This window comes from Hippocampus bargibanti, linkage group LG13 (assembly GCF_051943395.1).
Source record: "Hippocampus bargibanti isolate YZ-2025 linkage group LG13, ASM5194339v1, whole genome shotgun sequence".
NCBI lineage: Eukaryota > Metazoa > Chordata > Actinopteri > Syngnathiformes > Syngnathidae > Hippocampus > Hippocampus bargibanti.
In genome coordinates, this window is record NC_142746.1 from 22,241,036 (window position 1) to 22,261,069 (window position 20,034).

Here is a 20,034-nt window from a genome sequence, read left to right on the forward strand (position 1 = left end):
TAAGCCAAGGTATCACTGTACATTGATTGAAAGACTCTTATATTGATGTTTTGGAATAACATGAATGTGAAAGTCATGCAGGAAGTCAGACAATAACCAAGGTCATAAATATTAAATAATTTTGAAAAAAACTCTGCTAGTCTAACGCCATAACAGCCGCGCAAAGTGGTGCAAGCAGTTCCCTGGCCGAGTGTAACAGCGCCGCAGCCAGCGGCGAAATCCACAGCGCCGACATGACCACGACAAAATCCAGAAGCATCCCCAGCAGCAAAATGGCCGCCAGGTAACCGTGGAAGAGCAGACTGCGCCAGCTAGCCCGACTCAGCGCTAGCAAGGGGCCGTCCGGATGTAGCGTCCATAAGAGGCCAAGCAGCCACGACTGGTTGACCAGCAAAGTGTAGTAGATGTCTAAAATGGAGGATTGGTCGCCGGCGGGCAGGCGGCGGCGGCGTTCATCTTGGGATACTTTGGCAAGCCAAGTTAGCGAGAGGCCCAAGAGGATGACGGCCAGGGGGGCGTACGCGTACTCCAGCGGATCCACCGTTGATAGACCACGCCAGGCTGCAAGAGGTAAACAAAAATTATATGAATAATAATAATAATACGTTGCATTTCTAAGCACCTTTCAAAACTCTCAAGGTCACTTTACAGTCACAAAATCGTTTATTTTTCTGCGGGTGAGCAGCGCCAGCGTTCACTCAACCCAAAACTCAAATAGATAGAAAACTAGCTAGCTAGCTAACAGATAGCCAACCAACTAGATAGCTATATACAGTTAATAAATAGCCAGCTACATAGCTAGCCAGCCAGACAGCTAGCTAGATAGCAAATGGATGTCAAATAGATAGCCAACTAGGTGGCGAGCTAATAGCAAATAGATAGGCAGCTAGCTAGATAGCAAATAGATAGCCACCTAGATAGCATTTTTATAGCATAGTTATATCCTCTTTGGTCCATTTTGAGCCCATCAAATCCACGGCCACGATTGACTCACTCTCTCATGACATTGATTGTCCACTGATGGCGCAATGGCAAAAATTCAAAGAAGTGAAGAAGTACCTGAATAAGTGCAAGAAGCATCTCAGAAAATAATTTGGGTTAAAGGTCGTCACCATGTGGAACAACAATTGAGTCGCCTATTTTCCGGTGTATAAGGCGCACTGGAGTATAAGCCGTATAACCCCCAATTAATGGTGTATTTTCTAACTTAATCAATATGCAATGATACCTCGGCTTGCAAACTTGGTTCCCAGAAAGTGTGTGTAAGGCGAAAAGTGTGTATTTCAAACATTAATTTTCTATAGGAAACCATTAAAATGAGAATAATCCGTTCCCTGGTCCACATAAAACATAATTTTCAACTTTCCTCAGCCTTAAAACTACACAAAATATACCTCATTTTATGTATAATAAATGTGCTATGGTATTGTAATTAAAGAAATGAACTCTACTGTATAATAAAGTCGTTTTATTGACCTTTGTGACGGTCGTTGATGGCTTGATGGAATGGATAGCTTTTTGCATAAAGTGTCTCAAGGATCTCTGGGTTGTACAACTTAGAAGTTGTGATATTGCAACAGATGCAGGCAGACACACTAGAAACTTCATTAATAGCTGCTTCCCTTGCTTGTATGTTCTCTTCAAATTGGCTTGTGCGGGTTATTTGTGAAGCCTGATTGATGGGATATTTTAACCTTGCAGTCTACAATGCAATTACCTGTGAAGACCAGGGACGACCCGGTCAGAATGGACAACAGTACAAAGGTGTGACCAGAAGGTGGCGCCGACACCTTGAGCGCAAAACTCAGGCCGGCCGTGACGAGACACAGCGACCGAAGGGCAAGCGGGAAGAGACCCGCATAGGAGCTGCTGGCCTTGGCCCACATGACCAGCACCGAGTGGACGCTGCTGCAGATGGAAGGCACCAAGAGACGCTCCGCCATTGGACGGTTGTACCGCCTCAGTGGCGCCACCCTCAGGACGTGGAGGAGATTGAAGAACAACAACGACACCAGGACCTGGAAGGGAAAAAAAAAACAAATAAGACACGGCCGCACAATCCATTGGAATATCGTTCCAAAGTCATCCTTAAAAAAGGTTGAGCAAAACCACACTGAGAATGCCAGCGTTCACTCAACCCGGAAGTAACTCAAATAGAGAGAAAGCTAGCTAGCTAATAGATAGATAATAATAATAATAATAATACATACCTCAAATAGATAGAAAGCTATTACATGACGTGTAGTACACTTTTTTTTACAGTGGATTGATTCAGACGTAGCACTCCTGAAGGCCTTGGTGTGACATGCCACGGATCTTTATTAACAGCCGAACGAAAATACTCCAAGAGGCTTGTTCATACTTCAACCTTGAGATTGGCATTCGCGTTCCCGAATGCCGCATATTTTGTTTGCCGACATACCTTGCCCAGTTTCTTCCCACCGCTCAAGGTTTGCTCCGACGATTGTCCTTCACAGAACTCACTCATTTGCATATTTGCATCAAACTTTGCTCGGCCTTTCATTCACATGCAAAGACTTTGAAGTACAGTGATACGTACTTCGGTTTACGAACCCCTTGGCTTACAAACAACCCGCACAAGCCATCTGTACACTTGATGCAAAAAGCTATCAACCCAGCTAAACGGAACATAGTTGATGAGGAACTAGATAAAATGATAGCAGAGAATGCACCTACAAGGGATCATTCCTCAAGATGGTGAAAGAAGGCTACGTTCCTCATCAAGTGTTTAATGTTGATGAAAGCGGCCACTCCATTCCATCAAGCCATCAACGACCATCACAAAGGTAAATAAAACGACTTTATTATACAGTACAGTTTATTTCTTTAATTACAATACCATATCACATTTATTATACATGAAATAAGGTATATTTTGTGTAGTTTTACGGTGTATTTAGTAGAAAATCGTGTTATGGGGACCTGGGAATGAATTATTCTCATTTTAATGGTTTCCTATGGGAAATGAATTTTTGGGATACACACTTTTCGCCTTACACACTCTGTCTGGGAAGCAATGAAGTTCGTAAGTCAAGGTATGGCTGTATTTTGATACACACAGGCCTGACCTTCCCCATTGGCGCAGCAAATCATTCACACTCCTCCAACAACATGTCGAGTATTTTGGTCAACCCGCCTTGTGCAAACAGTTTGGAGGACGGCGCCTTGTCACCCACCTGTCCGAAGCAGAGCGCCACCACGTACGGGTAATGGTACTGCGGGAGGAAGATGCCGGCGACGAACGAGCCGAGCTTGTCGGCCGAGCCGTACAGGAAGACGAGGGTGGCGTAGAAGGTGGCCATCAGGGGCTTCTGGACATGCTTGGCGGAAAGGGTCCTCGCTGTCGTGGAGGAGGTGCGCCGTCGCCAACTGCTCCATTTTGCGTAACGCACACTAACAAACGCAGTACTTTATATATCTAAATAAATAACTCCATAACCAAAACAAAGAAAGAAATAAAAGAATAAATCATTCAATTAACATATACATAAATAAATACATCATTAGTAAATAAATACATCCAGACATAAATTAGTAAATGAATAAATGAACAAATACAAAAAGGCAAAATAACCACAAACAAATAAATAGATAAATAAATACATTATTTAATTAATGAACAAATAAATAAATTAATGATTAAATAAATAAAAATAAGTACATAAATAAACAATAAATGGCTAAATAAATTAACTAAATCAATACACAAATAAATAAATGAGTACATTAATATATAAATAAAAAATAAATAAATGGCTACACCAATAAATAGAATAGATACAGATAAAAAATGTAATTATAAATACATGAATAAATAAATACATAAACAATTAAATGGTTAAGTAAACAAGTACATCAATAAATAAATAATACATGTATATATACATAAATAAATACATCAATAAATGAACTAATTATTAAATGGCTAAATAAATAAACATAAATATAAATAAATAGTCACAATTAATTCTTTGATCAATATACAAATAAATCTTGAAAAAATAGAGAATAAATAGTGAATAAATAAATAAACAAATAAGAAGAAATAAATACATAAATAATTAAAAAAAATAGATCAACAGTGTAATGATGAGATGTATAGTGCACGAAAAAAAGGGACTATCAGGATCCGTTTTTTTTTGTTGTTGTTGTCCTCCAAGGTCCAATTTATTTGTGATGGACCCTCCAGAGTACGCAAATGAAGCCCTTGCGATATAAAAGCCCTGTTAATAAGTTAGGGAATGTACAGAAATACCCCAAACTGGCATAGAAAAGGCTCTATCTTTCCGAGTGACCCATTTTGGCTTTACAGTACAGTTAATCTCTGGCATGCAAAGCAAGACATTGTTTAAGCGTCCTATTTATTCCGTCCGTCCGGAAACGTGACGCACACAAACCGATGGAACAATCCAATGAGACAAATGCAGTCGGACTCACCAGCTCCTCAAGTCGCATTTCATTTCACTTTCAGAGCAGGAAATGCACTGACGACTGACGAGGCCTTTTGGCCGGGACCAAACGTGCCTCTCTTCTGACACGCTTGTCTCACTTTGTCACTCGTGCGTTTCATTTGTCCCGATGGACTTTGGTCCGGCTTTCTTTGTCCACCTCATTAAATAAACACACGTGTGAATAGCCATTCATTCAGTTTGCCTTCAGAATTATGGGAAAGGGAAAGCGACGTGACGCCTTTTCAAACACAGATAAGGACGAATAAGTCAAATCTTTTCTCAAACCACTGTTTGACCTTCCTTCTGTAAGGACGTCCAGCAATCATGAAATTAAAGAACAAAAGATGAATATAATAATAATAATACATTTCATTTAAAATCGCCTTTCAAAACTCAGTTATTTTTTTTCTCCAGGTGAGCAGCGGCAGCCACACGCCAGCGTTCACTCAACCCGGAAGTAAAATAAATATGAATAAAACCAAGTAAATAAACAGATGGAGAAATAATTACATAAATAGTAAATACATAAATAAACACATGAATAAACATAAATAAAAACAAATGAATACATGGCTACAATAAAGGAAAAATACATGAAAATAAATACATAAATAAATGGAGAAATAATTAAAGAAATACAAATAAATAAACTATTGGACAAATAATAAAGAAATACAAATACATAAACTAATGGTGAAATAAATAAATACATATTACATATAGAGCGCACAACAAATTAATGAATAACTAGTTTTCAAATCTAAAGTCAAGAATACTGACTGTTATTGTGGTTTCTATCCAAAAATATGAACTTTTGGTTATGATTTTAGCAGGCATCATGGAATTTAACAAGTTTGATTTGCTTTCGTGGACCGAAAAAAAATGATGTGGCGGGCTAGATTTGGCCCCCGGGCCTTGACTTTGACACCTGTGCCCTAAAAGCTCGAGATATATATATATATTTTTCATGTGACATGTCATTTCTGTTATTTTTATTTTCTTTAACCCATTTTATGAGTCATTTATTTGCTTTACAACAAATTTTTACATTTGTTTTTAGGCTACGAAGAAGCTCCAAGTTCCTGAGGGAGAAAAAAACCAACACCAGCCAACGCAGGAGCATCTGAACTGAGATTCAAGCTCGGAATTTCTTCCCTGTGACCAAGGTGAAGAGGTTAACCACAAAACACACAAACCACCGTGCTGCAGACCGAAAATGACTTCTGTCATTGGTCTAATGAATAACCAAAATTACTGTAATTTTTAGGTGGGGCACTCCTGCTAAGATTTAGTGCATCCAAAATAGACATTAAAGTCACACACACACTCGCTTAAAGGACAACCGACGCCTTCGAACAAGTTGTGTACTTAGGCGCGAATGTTGTGCATTTTCTGGCACGCTACATTGGAGTCCAGACGGCTCGAATTGATACGGAAGGAATTCTTTAATGGATTGCAAACATGTATGCTTTCCTCTTCACAACTATTTCAATCATATTCATAACTGGATGAGTAACAAGAAAGCATCTTCTCCCAATCTGAAGCCATTGTTTTGATTCTCGAGCAAGGCAAGACGTCTTGGCGTGACGTCACGAACTGGGGGCGGGACTTTCTGAAAAGCCCCTATTTGCAGCTATTTTTTTTTGCGGTTTTAGCACACTTTAAGTCGTTTTTATTAGTGTTTTTCATTTGACTAAAAATATCAGCCTGCGTGTTTGGTGTATTTTAGATGCTATAAAACGTTTTTCTGATGTCAGTTAGGAACCAAAAAAAGGTGTCGGTTGTCCTTTAACTCCACCCCCTGTTGAACTTTTGAAGGAATTCCCTCCCACCAGACACGTTTTACTTTGCAGGGATTTTTTTCTGGAATGTGGGAGAAATAGGAAGTCTGTATTTCCAAAACGCTGACTCCTAACACCCCCCAAAAATACTATCGAGTTGCAAAGTACGCTAAATATACCTTAACAACGTTTTTTTTTTTTTGGGGGGGGGGGGGGGGAGAGTTATGTTTGGAACATGTGGCACAGTGCAGTTCCTACCACTATTTGAAAAAAAAACAAAGTAGTAGTGATGTGCATGACACCTCCCCTGAAAATTTGAAACGACGGCCCACTTTGCAAAAAAAAAAAAGAAAAAACTGGGGAGCGTGTGAGAGTTTGCACGTAGTCCATTTAGGTCTTGACTCGTCCACCCCCCAAAAAGGCAGTAGGAGATGTCCAACTCGCGACATTTCGTCATATAGGACCACCGCTATAGTACCACCGCTCGAACCTTCTCCATCAACGAGGCTACTTTTTTTCGACCACCACCATGCATTCAATCAGGTAACGATTAATAATAATAATAATACATTTCATTTGTCACTAATGTCGTGAGCGTCAAACTAGTTTGTTTACCAATACCAATTGCATACTTTCACTGTACAACTCTACGTGCTTTTTAAGCTAGGTTATGCTAGCTGGCTGGAAAATAGTTTCACTTTCCGCTTTGTACTTTTTTTATAATGTTGAAACACGAAGCGCATTTGAAGAAAAACAAATCATTGCACGTAAAAGAAACTAAGCGTGTCGGTGCATAATGTGGTAACCAAGACAACGTGGACTAAGACGGTCATTGAATTTCTCGCGTGACGTCGTGTGCTATTTTTACACTTTCTAAAACGCCATTCAGATAAGTTTCTTTGCCACTAAACGCGTCTTAAAATGACATTTAAAGTTACGTAGCCGAGTCGGTTATATCTTCGTATGATATGACATCGTTGAGCTTGAATGCTAGCTAATGCTAAAAGCTAACAGCGTTTTTTGATTGCTCCCTCGCAAAGGAAGCAAAACTGACATGGAGACTGAAAGTGGAGTCAGTTTGAAAGCCAAATGTTGGTTTTTCATGTTTATTTATTGGGAGTGTGACAATTAATCGATCGTGTTTATCCGGCAAAGCTGCTCGTCTGCCCCGGTGGGGAGGGGCGAAGACGTGGCAGTCGGCTTCCATTCACTTTTCAAGCCCAAAGAGACGCCGGGGGCCACCTTTAAAACAAAAAATAATAAACTTCCTTTAGTTGAAAACCACAAAATCCACAAAGACCCGGAGAAATAATCGTTACGAATTTATTTATTTTAAACTTAACATTGTTTTTTTTGGGGGTGAAAGGAGTATTGTACTTCACCGTGTTTTTTTTTCACTGACGAAAACGCATCAAAAATGTGATTTTCATTATTTGATGCTTTTTTTTCTCTCCATTGGCATAACGAACATAAGAAATAAGATTGAATCAGTTCCAAAGTCAAGAGATATTCAAGTGTAGCATACTTTTGAACTTTTACAAGTGGCGAGATAAGATAAGACATTACCCCGTTTCACTTGTTGTGGGGACGTGTTTTGCATTTAACTAAAAGTATCATCCTGCGTTTTTTGGCTATTTTAGATGCTATAAAACGTTTTTCTGATCTCAGTTAGGAAACAAAAAAAGTGATGTCGGTTGTCCTTTAAGCTTGGCTCTCCGAAGTCTTTGCAATGATAGTTATCAAAACACATTCCTAATCGTTATTTCAAATGATGTAATGACTCTCAATCACACTTACTTCCTCGTATAAAAGAATAATCGCTAAATTTGTACGCAATTCGAGCATTGTCATTTTAAATACACTCCCTTTATTGTGCATTACAGTTCACGTGCCTGCCTCACAGTTTTGAGGTTGAGGGTTTGAACCTATGCCACGGCCTTTTCTAAAATGTCACTGCGGCGGTGGTAATGGGTCAAACCGGTGGTAAATTGCTTCCTGTATTACACACGAGGTATAAAAAAAGCATGCGGCTCTATTTTGATTTTCGAGCTTAATGGCAAAGCCACATGATGTTTTATTTTCTCTGGCACAACCTGTCTGAACCTGCGTCTAGTCTTGCTTTCCAGAATAATCTTCAGAGTATTCCAAACGTGTCTTTACAACACGTTCCAATGTCTGGATTTATTTGTGTCCACCCCAAATTTCCGCACGGTTGGTTCTGCTTATTTTGCGCCGGGTCATATTGGGGCTGTTTGGCAGCCATTGGCCAAGTGGTCAACTGCAGGAAATCCCTGACCCGACATGTTGAGAGTCAAGTCAGGCGGCATAACATTTCCCACCTCTCAGAAATTTGGCAGTCATCACCCCACACGCTTGGCTTTTGGTTTCTCCCAAGCAGATACCTGTTTAGGCATTGCCAAAGCAAAACGTCACACAGCTCTGCCGCAAAATACAAGACTGTTTTTTATTTTGTACAGTGATACCTTGGCTTAGGAACTTAATTGGTGCCCAAACAGAGTGTGCAAGGCAAAAAGTGTGTATCCCAAAAAATAATTTCCCATAGGAAACCATTAAAATGAGAATAATCCGTTCCCAGGTCCCCATAAAACATAATTTTCTACTATATAAGCTGTAAAACTACACAAAATATACCTTATTTTATGCATAATAAATGTGCTACGGGATTATGATCAAATAAATAAACTGTACTATATAATAAAGTTGTTTTATTGACCTTTGTGATGGTCGTTGATGGCTTGATGGAATGGAGTGGCCGTTTTCATCAGCATTAAACATTTGATGAGGAACGTAGCCTTCTTCTTTCACCATCTTGAGGATTGATCCCTTGTAGGTGCTTTCTCTGTGATAATTAAACAATTTTTTCAACTTTTACTTTCATTTTTCTTTTCCTTTTTCCATTTTTTTTCTGCTATTACAATTTTTGCATATTTTATATATTTTGCCATTTTTTTCCACTTTTCTTTTCATTGTTCTTTTTTTCTACTATTTGAATAAAATGTTTTGCCTTTTATATTTTTATCCATCTTTTCAACTTATTTTCATTTTTCATCTAGAACTGCATCATGTCACAAAGAGGGTATGACTGTGTCTTTGCGTTGTCATATTATTGGTTATTTAGTTTTTTGGTTTTGGTTTACTTTGTTACTTCCGGGTTGAGTGAACGCTGGTGCGTGTGGCTGCCGCTGCTCACCTGCAGAAAATAATATGTGATTGTAAAGTGTCCTTGAGAGTTTTGAAAGGCGTTTAGAAATGAAATGTATTATTATTATGTATTGCATTATATTTTGCACAGCCGCCCTCATTTCAAGCTCATATAACTGCAGACCCATATCATTTAGGAATTAACTCTTTGTTTTCTGATGAAATAAGAAAGTTTACTGTTTCTTACGCTGCATTGAATGTTTGTGTCATCCTAAAACTCAATATTCTGTGGGTTCTAGAATTCGAGTGACAATGACAAAAACCCTGGCACTGGAGTCAAGACATTTTTGTACATGTCTGGCAGTGAATGAGTTCATGAATAATTAGTTTTCAAATATGAAGTAAAAAATAATGTCTGTTATTGTGGTTCACGTACGACAAATTTAAATTTTAATGCTTTGCGTTTGATTGCTTTCGCGGGCCGAGTAAAATGATGTAGGGGACCAGATTTGGCCCCCGGGCCTTGACTTTGACAGCTGTGATGTAACAAGTGGCCGAACTATCACGTTTTTTTTCTATTCATTTGCGATCAAAGCCTCCAAAGGCTAAATTACGGGCTATATCTGAATAAACAATTTTTTTGCGTCCATCTCGCCACAGGAAGCTGCTCCCGTGTTGGTGTTTCCTATTGCTGAGCTGTCAGCCGTCGATGTCGGCGCACGACTTTTTCACCTCCATCGGTAAAAAAGCTCTCATTTTATCCTCATCTCGGACGCCACACGTGACAATGACGCGTGCCAATATGGCGCCCACGCACCATCCACAGGCCAAATGACGGATCTGTTGTTCACGGAGAAAGACCTGGTCACATCCCTCAAAGACTACATCCAAGCTGAGGAGAACAAGTTGGAGCGGGTCAAAAAGTCAGTACGTCAACGTCGAAGCGTCTTCTAAGTGTTTAAAACTAAACTTGGACGTTTGTTTGCAGGTGGGCTGATAAACTGGAATCTTTAACGACAACAGCCACACAAGATCCCGAAGGCTTCCTGGGGCACCCGGTCAATGCCTTCAAGCTGATGAAGAGGCTCAACACCGAATGGGGCGATCTGGAGACTCTCGTCCTGAGCGACACCACAGATGGTTTGCAAATTAAAACACTTTTCTCAATTCTCGGCTGGCATTTTGTGCGGTACGTCATTTCCCGTCTTGTCCTCTCAGGTTTTATTTCGAACTTGACCATCCAGAGGCGCTACTTCCCGACGGATGACGACCAGACGGGCGCGGCCAAAGCACTCCTCCGGTTACAAGACACATATAAACTGGATGCGAACACCATCTCCACAGGAAACCTACCCGGTACGTTATTATACTACTAATACTAATACTAATACTAATACTACTAATACTAATAACAGTAATAATAATAATAATACATTTCATTTCTAAGCGCCTTTCAAAACTCTCAAGGACACTTTACAGTCACAGGATAGGTTTTCCTGTGGGTGAGCAGCGGCAGCCATTCGCGCCAGCGTTCACTCTACCCGGAAGTAACACAGCAGCAGCTGGCTAGGTATCTAGGTAGCTAGCTAGCTATATACATAAACAAATAAATAAAATATATAGATCAATCAATAAATATATAAATAGATAGGTAGCTGGCTACTCACCGTGGTCAAGTCCGACTTGTGAGCAAATGACATAATAGTAATAATAATAATAGTAGTAGTAGCAATAATAATAATAACACATTTCATTTCTAAGCGCCTTTCAAAACTGAAGGTCACTTTACAGTCACAAGTTTTTCTGTGAATGATAAAAGATAAAAAGATTTAAAAAATATGACATTTTAATATGACAATATTTATTTTATTTCATTTTTATTTTGTAATGTTATGTTATTATTATATTTTTACCTTTACCTTCATCTTCATCTTCATTTTTATGATATTTATATTAAAAAGTTTAATAAACAAAGTGCAACTTTAATCAAAATGAAGCTCCTCAAATCACCCTAACGTAGTTCCTTAGCGCCAAGATGCCTCAGGACGGTGACAAAAGCAATACTTTGAATGCTTTTTCATCCCACTAAACTAATAAAGACACCACCGTAATACAAATACATGACACGTTCCGTGCCGTATCTGCGTCTTTTATCTTCATGTGAACATGAGCGTGCGGGGGTTTCAGGGGCCAAGCACAAGACCCTCATGACGGCAGAGGACTGTTACGAACTGGGCAAGATTGCCTACACGGATGTGGACTACTACCACACGGAATTGTGGATGGCGCAGGCCTTGAAGCAGCTCGACGACGGCGAAGAGGCCACCGTGGAGAAGGTCACCGTGCTGGACTATCTCAGTTACGCCATCTATCAGCAAGGGGAGTTGGAACGCGCCCTGGGGTACACCAAGAGACTCCTTGAACTCGGTAAGTTCCCCTTACCAAAATGTGACGGAAAAATGTGATCGTATTCCGTGCCTTTTTATTTTATTTTATTTATAATAATAAGGCATTTCATTTGTAAACGCCTTTCAAAACTCTCAAGGTCACTTTACAGTCACTCGATCAGTTTTTCTGTGGGTGAGCAGCGGCAGCCACGCGCGCCAGCGTTCACTCAACCCAGAAGAACTCAAGTAAATAAAAAGCTAGCTAGCTATTACATAGCTAATAGATAGCCAGCCAGCTAACCAGCTAGCTAATAGATAGCCAGCTAGCTAATGGATAGCTAGCTAGCTAGCTGAATAGATAGCTAACCGAGCCAAGTACATAGTGCCCCGAATCTCCATCAGTATTCTCAGCAAAACATGCTATGTTAAAATGCTACATGTGGCTAATTTCTTCGTTGCTAATAAAAAAATAAATGTAAACGTAAAAGAGATGTACTTATTTATTTATTTATTTTTGGGCTATCACGTTCAGATCCAGAACACCAGCGAGCCAAAGGCAACGTGAAGTACTTTGAGTTCCAGCTGGAGAAGCAGAAAAAGTCCCAAAAAGACGACGAGGCCATTGAGGAGAAGCCCGAGAAGAAAAAAGAGACGCCCGTCAAGAAGAAGAAGAAGCAGAAGCAGAAGGACAAGAAAAGCTTCAGTCTGATGCCCGAGAGGAAGAAGTACGAAATGCTTTGTCGCGGCGAGGGCATCAAAATGGTGAGCAGGATTTTGGCCAAAGGATCTTTTTCTCCTGAACGCCTCATTTTTATTTGTATGTGTATTTTTTTCCACCACTGTCTTAGACCCCCCGTAGGGAAAGCCGACTGTTCTGCCGTTACTATGACAACCATCGCAATCCCTTCTATGTGCTGGGACCGGTCAAGACGCAGGATGAGTGGGACAGCCCCTACTTAGTCCGCTTCCTCAACATCATCTCCGAGAAAGAAATTGCCAAGGTTAAAGAACTGGCGAAGCCCAGGGTAAGTCGTCTCGTCTTTGTCTCCAAAATATGCCTGTGCACTGATTGCCCCAAATTCAAAACATTTTTTGATATTAATAATACAGTGACACCTTGGCTTACGAACTTAATTGGTTCCCAGACAGAGTGTGTAAGGTGAAAAGTGTGTATCCCCAAAATTTATTTCCCATAGGAAATTAAATTAAAATACATTTTTCTGACAAATAAAATCTATATATTTTTTAACTCATTCACTGCCAGACGATGTGCAAAAATGTGTGGGTTTTTTGTCATTTTCACTCAAATTGCATTGAATCGTGTGATTTTTATACTATACTATACTATACTATACTATACTATACTATACTATTCTGTACTATACTTATACTTATACAGTAAAGTCTGGTTATATCGATATTCTCGGGAGTCCGAAAAATATCGATATAACCAGGACTATCGATATATCCGACCCTGCGCGCATGTAATTTTCTCCTTGCGGTCATAGAAATAGTATCGTAATAAGCGGTACTATCGATATAACCGATATCGATATAACGAGACTTTACTGTACTTATACTTGTATATGAGAAGTGAAGTTTCCAAATTGGAGTCGTTTACTTTGACCACAGAGCCATTAGTAATCAGCAGAATAGCTCTCTTGTGCGTTTGTGTGATTTCACAAAAATATTCCGTGAATGCCGTTTCAAAAACAAGTCGAGGCACTTCTGTACAGTATTTGTGTACACGCAATTAGAAATCCGCTGTTACATAACATCTCATCTTTAAAACCGAGCCCAAAAGCAAAGTAGCCTGTGCTCAGGTGTAATCTGTCCTGTGCCCTTTCGGATAAGTTTAGAGAAGAACTAGTGTTCCGTTTGACCACTAAATGCCACCCAATTTCCCACTTCAGCTTCTTTAAAAGAACAAAGCAATAAAAAAGGTGACTTAAACTAAAATAACAGCAGGAGTGAGGTCTCTAAATGGCTACATTCAAAGTCCTCACTCATGTAGTGAATTTGGTTATAATATCATTTTACTTTTTTCTTTTTTTTAATTTAGTTGAGTTTTAAAACTGGTTTTTGGTATGAACTTTTCAATCTAATTAACACCTGCAATTACACAGCAGACATTTTGTATTTTAATTGTGAATGTGTTTTAACACACACATACACAAAGTCCACACTTGTCAAAATGTCCTCACGAGGTATGGTATAAAATTACATTAGTCCTCATAAAAATAGCCATATAAACACACACAGTCCTCACCTTTTCAAAATGTCCTCACTACATCTGGTATATAATCACAGTGGTCCTCACAAAAATAGCCATGAAAACACACAAAGTCCTCACTTGTCAAAAATGTCCTCACTACTTTTGACATAAAATCACAGCGGTCCTCACAAAAATAGCCATACAAACACACAAAGTCCTCACTTGTCAAAATTGTCCTCACTGCATATGATATAAAATCATAGTGGTCCTCACAAAAATATCCATATATACACACACACACACACACACACACACACACACACACACACACACACACACACACACACACACACACACACACACACACACACACACACACACACACACACACGCGTGTGTGTGTGTTAAATCCTGTGCCTGGCTTCTCAGCTGCGCAGGGCGACCATCTCCAACCCCACCACGGGAGTGCTGGAGACTGCGTCGTACAGGATCAGTAAAAGGTAAGTTATATTCCGGGTTTGCCAAAAAACAAGAGGGGATGTAGGAAGTGGCCCTCCTCACCCTTCCTCACCCCCTCCACCCACCCCTTTTCAAGCAATAACATTGTCATCTAGTGACCGTTTTTTTTTGTTTTTGCTTTTCTCTCTTTTTTTTCCTCCCCTTCCTTCCTCCATCCTGGTCTCTGACCGTCCGCTGGTGTCTTGCGTCTCTTTTCGTTCCCCCCCCCCCCCCTTTCCACTCCATCCATCCTACGGCGCGGAACTCCCCTAGTTAAGGCGAGCCACGGTGCATGACCCCCAAACTGGGAAGCTTACTACAGCCCTATACAGAGTCTCCAAGAGGTAAGGGGAGGGGGTTGGGGGGGGGGGGTCTTCTTGCGGACTCTTCGCAGCTTGGTTTAAAAAAATAAAATAAATAACAGGTCACTATCGCTTATCTGGAACGATCACATGACCGCAAGCTCTCCTCTCAGGCTGCTCCTATTTGTGACATGGCAGTTTTGCAATAGTTTTTTGGGCCCATTGATATGATCATTTGATTTATTTTGCAAGAATGACGAGCACGAGAATGAATATTTTCTTCTGTCGTACTCTAAATTTCGACTCTGCTGCATTCTTTCACGCGCTCGTCACAGCTGCTTTCGGTTCTGCTACGCTTCCGACTCCATATCGGCAATCTAAAGGCTGGAGATCAATACATGAATAGTCAAAGTAAAAGTATTTCAACATACAAATCTGCTGTATTGATAGGTACAGTGAAAACCTGGCTTTTCGACCATAATCCGTTCCAGAAACCGGTTCGAAAACCGAAACATTTCCCATGATAATCAGTGCAATGCGTTTTGTAGCCCAAAATTTTTGCGGGGAAAAAAAAAACGATATACCGCAACAACAAAAAAATGGGGTTTCCCTCACCTCCAGCAGGGGAAAATGTCTGCCCCCTTGTTCGTGGTGTCTCGCCAGGACGTCTTCGCCTTGCTCTCGAATCAAAACAATGGCTTCCGATTGGGAGAAGATGCTTTCTGGTTATTCATCCAGTTATGAATATGACTCAAATAGTTCTGAAGAGGAAAGCATACATGTTTGCCATCCATTAAAGAAGTCCTTCCGTGTCTTTTTGAGGCGTCAGGAAGCCAATGTAGCGTCCCAGAAAATGCACAAGATGGCGCCCAAGCTTTGTTGGAAATGGGCTTATTTGTCTGCTGGGAATTTTGTGTCAACTACTATCAAATAGTAGTCTTGGTGCAACGCTCAGGGGCGTTCCTGACATGACGTCACGTCAGGAATCGTCACCAACCGGAAAGCAAAACTTCCTGAATATTCAGCGCGACTCTCAAAATGTAAAATGTAGCTATATGCGCTGGAATCTTTGTCAAATACGCTCAGTACAAGTAATTTCAAGCGATTTTACAAATTACGGACACAACTTGTCCGGAGGCGTCGGTTGTCCTTTAAAGCGGCTAAGCTAATTTTGACAACTCTATAAAGTGTCGTGGAAATGATGTTTTCCGACTCCGTATGAGGGAATCATCTGGCTTTGGCTTCCGAATTATGCCGCAAAAATGAATGGAGGAAATACAAATACTTTTATGTTGAAATTATTGAGAATAATGACATCACGCCTCAGCCCTGAGCAAAAAACAAAAATCCATGAAATCACCCACCCCCTCGAACCCTGAGCCGATTGGAGATTCTAGACCCCCCGTTGTTCTTCCTTCTCAGCGCCCCCCATTTTTTTTTCCCAGCATGACACTTTGCCGCCATCTCCTTCAATACCGCCCGCCATCGCTTCCGATCTGGAAATTCTTTTTTCCTTTCTCAAGCACACGCCTTGCCCCCATTTGCTCTGTTTCAGCGCTTGGCTCACAGGCGACGAACATCCCATCATCGAAAAGATTAACCAAAGAATCGAAGATCTTACCGGTTTGGAGATGGATACAGCGGAAGAGCTGCAGGTACCATGCGCCATGTTGAATTTGTGTATTAGATAGATAACTCTAAGCTGTAGCATCCATTGACGAATAGAGATTGTCTCGCATCTCCTGTCCCACGTAAATCCGCTTCAATTCCATGCCACGACAGTTCCACATACGCATCCTCCAGCCATTCATCCAACCTGCTGTAGTTTACGCACTATTTCACTCCACAGGTGGCAAACTACGGCGTCGGCGGTCAGTACGAGCCTCATTTTGACTTTGGAAGGGTATGTTGCGTCCGCGAACAGCCGCAACATGTGTTTTTTAAACTCCTAAAGTCCAAATCTGACGATTGTCGTTTTGGCCGCACGCAGAAAGACGAGCCAGATGCCTTCAAAGAGCTGGGAACGGGCAACCGCATAGCAACGTGGCTCTTTTACGTAAGTCTTCATTCTCATACCCGCTGTATGCGTCATATACGTTATTTTTTTTATGAGGAGTGATGTAGAAAAAAAAATAAAGCACTAAATGTGAGTCTTGTTGTAGATGAGTGATGTCGCAGCAGGGGGCGCCACAGTATTTCCTGATGTGGGAGCGTCGGTAAAACCCCTCAAGGTGACCATTTATTACTTTATAACGAACTGAATATTAAATATTTGCGCATCAGTGGTACTTCGCTGTGTAACTTAATCTAAAATAATACAATCCTGTGACTGTAAAGTGTCCTTGAGAGTTTTGAAAGGCGCTTAGAAATGGATTATTATTATTTTTATTATTATTATTATTATTATTAGTGTTGTTGTTATTGTTGTTATTATTATTATGGGATCAGAAAGCCCATTTCCACACACACAAACACCCCCATCCAAAAGGGCTAGTGAGACAGCCTGCAGTGATGTCATCATTTTTCTGTCCTCTGATTGGTTGGTCAGAGATGAGTTGAACTCGGGTCAATTCTCAGTTGTCGATTGTGGCTAATATGTGTCTTTTTATTTATTATTATTTTATTTATTTATGTATGTATTTCTGTGTCTGTGTATTTATTTATTTATTATCTATATGGATTGAATTGGATATACCTTTATATTAATAATAATGATACATTACATTCATCAGCGCCTTTCAAAACTCTCAAGGTCACTTTACAGTCACAGGATAAATGTTTCTGTGGGTGAGCAGCGGCAGCCACACGCACGCGCCAGCGTTCACTCAACCCCTCACAGTGGAGAAATTTACATTTCACAGCAGCCATGTTATGAAAGAAGTAGAAAAAAATACATGAGCTGCTGGAAAGGCATTTATTTGTTTATGTATTTCTTTATTTGTGTGTGCGTTTGTCTGTATTTATGTATCTATGCATCCATTTATTTCCGTATGTGCAGCTGTTGTGAAAGAGGTGTAAGATGTAAATGAGGATGTATTTTATGTATTTTCATTTATTTATTCCTGTATTTGTCTTCAGGGTTCTGCAGTGTTCTGGTACAATCTTTTTCCCAATGGGGAGGGCGACTACAGCACGCGACACGCCGCTTGTCCCGTTTTGGTGGGCAACAAATGGGGTGAGTTTCTCAACGTGAACCCCGAGAAGCCCTCCCTGTGAATAAATACGAGTCCAAATCTGTTTCTCCTCCCCTACTTTAGTATCAAACAAATGGATTCACGAACGAGGTCAAGAATGGCGGCGACCATGTGCTCTAAATGAGACTGATTGATTGTGGCAAAAAGAGCTCCGCAGCCCCGTGCCGCCTCCTCGCAGAACACCCTTGCTGCAGATCACAGATGACATCGCGCGGGTGGCACAGATTCCCCCAAAGCTCCAACACTCCATATATTTCCCATCCCAAGAGATTGTTTGGAATCAGGACAGCGTCGGCGTCGCTGCGGATAGCTAGCTTCCGGATTGCCACACCGTGACCTCCGCTTCCCGCGGCTATTCGATCGTTTTAGTAGTAGCAGGAAAGCCTACACCCCCCACACCCCCTCAACTTTTCACCACTCCTGTCAGTTGGCATTCTTCAGAAGCCTTCACACAACTTCTCGCCAGTTTACACTATTTCATTGCACGGCGATTTGCCAAGCGAGTAGCGCTAGCTTGTAGCGCAACAGTTTTTGTTGTCATGGAAGTGATAAACGACAATTTTAACGCTCTTCTTAAACAGCACATTTGACTTATGGTTGAGAAATATTTGGTTTGAATCTACGTGATGTGGAGGTTTTACATTCGTGTATGCATTTTCAGGTTTTCTCCAGGTACTTTTTTTTTTTTTTTTTTTTTTTACCACATCCCGGATTCTAAATCGCCCAAAAGGTGTGAATGGTTGATTATCTATTATGCGTGTCAGAAAGGTTTCAGGACTACAAGTTTTCCCCTTGGGCACCTGCGCCTGTAGGGAATCACTTCAAACCTCGAGTGGACGCTGGCACGTGTGCCTGCCGCTGCTCACCCACAGAAAAAATATCCTGTGACTGTAGCGTCCTTGAGAGTTTTGAAAGGCACTTATAAATGAAATGTATTATTATTGTCAAATCAGAGGGAAAAAAGTGTATTTTGGATTTGAAATACTAGTGGTGCTTTACAAGTAGCTTAACTTGCAAGAAATGCAAACCGTCACTTGACAGTGCGGCCATTTTAGAGACCACCTGCTGCTAACTTAATACAGTCAATACATTTTCGAACGTCTCTGTTCTGTCCAATTTTGTTTTCAACAAAAAATTTCGTTTTTTATGCCTCGATTTACAACCGAAAATCGGTTTTCGACCAAACAGAGTGAACTTAAATGCACCACTCTACTTCCTTTACGTCACTTCCTTGTGTCGCGTCTTGTGACCGACTCATTAACACCGTGTAGCGGTCCAATTTGAGCAGGTGTGCTTTTATTGTTCAAAATCGATTTAAAAAAAGCAGACATTAATTATAAAGTTTTGATTTTCGACCTAATCGGTTTTCTAACAGGTTTCTGTCACGAATTATTATCGAAACCGAGGTTTTACGATAGCAGCAGTCCACTTCCCAATAGTCACCGTCCATTGTCATAGGTTTGATTGCAGTGGACGGACAATGACGCGCGGGGGCAGTAATGCGCCATTAGAGTGGTTTGTTAGCCCCCCCCCCCCCCCCATAACAGAACGACAAGGAAGACGAATTGAACCGGTACGGTTGTTTAATGCTCAAATTGTTCGTTTAACAGATTTTGTGAAGAGCAAGAGTTACGACTGTGTGTTTTAATACAGTAAAACGAACATTTTAGGCACTTTCCAACGACATCAATTAACTAATTTTTGCATATTCGGTGGCGTCCTGGTCCCACGAAAGTCCACTTTTGAGACCAGTTCTGGACCATTTCTGGCACACATAATCGATAAAAAAAAATGGCGATGGATGAACATGGCACCTTGAACACACATCCGACATAAATGCAAGCGTTATGCGTCAAATGTAAGTTTTTTTTTCTTGATATTTGGTTTTGCGAGGAAACAATCATTTTATTTATATGACCCAAACCATTTTTTGGGGTGTTAATGTCATGGCAGTCAACATGAATTCTAGTTTGTAAGACATTAAAAATTGTTTGTATGAACTTTGTCGTTTTTCTTTACGGGC

General features: G+C 40.6%; 2 protein-coding genes across 7 annotated transcripts; one reads left to right on the top strand and one right to left on the bottom strand.

Annotated features, from left to right (window-relative positions):
• Positions 1 to 129: 129 nt before the first annotated feature.
• LOC148889737 (uncharacterized) lies at positions 130 to 4,661 on the bottom strand. The gene is made up of 4 exons (XM_089012653.1): positions 4,459 to 4,661; positions 3,198 to 3,414; positions 1,718 to 2,018; positions 130 to 561 (listed from the first exon to the last, which is right to left on the bottom strand). Exons 1-4 carry the CDS (start codon positions 4,479 to 4,481, stop codon positions 137 to 139), a joined length of 966 nt encoding a protein of 321 aa, XP_088868779.1. The 5' UTR covers positions 4,482 to 4,661; the 3' UTR covers positions 130 to 136.
• On the top strand, positions 3,235 to 20,011 carry LOC148889738 (prolyl 4-hydroxylase subunit alpha-1-like). Of its 6 annotated transcripts, XM_089012651.1 has the most exons (16): positions 6,607 to 6,796; positions 10,076 to 10,155; positions 10,242 to 10,338; positions 10,404 to 10,555; positions 10,634 to 10,771; positions 11,603 to 11,842; positions 12,335 to 12,564; positions 12,651 to 12,827; positions 14,447 to 14,517; positions 14,794 to 14,859; positions 16,373 to 16,472; positions 16,667 to 16,720; positions 16,808 to 16,873; positions 16,980 to 17,048; positions 17,896 to 17,992; positions 18,075 to 20,011. In XM_089012651.1, the coding sequence occupies exons 1-16, from the start codon at positions 6,783 to 6,785 to the stop codon at positions 18,143 to 18,145; spliced, it is 1,722 nt and encodes a 573-aa protein (XP_088868777.1). In that variant the 5' UTR covers positions 6,607 to 6,782; the 3' UTR covers positions 18,146 to 20,011. The 6 variants fall into 6 exon arrangements, with proteins under 6 accessions (XP_088868774.1, XP_088868773.1, XP_088868777.1 ...); XM_089012648.1 differs by lacking the exons at positions 6,607 to 6,796; positions 14,447 to 14,517 and adding exons at positions 3,235 to 3,375; positions 5,533 to 5,638 and having other exon boundaries at positions 14,789 to 14,859; positions 16,667 to 16,873; XM_089012650.1 differs by lacking the exon at positions 14,794 to 14,859.
• Positions 20,012 to 20,034: the final 23 nt, after the last annotated feature.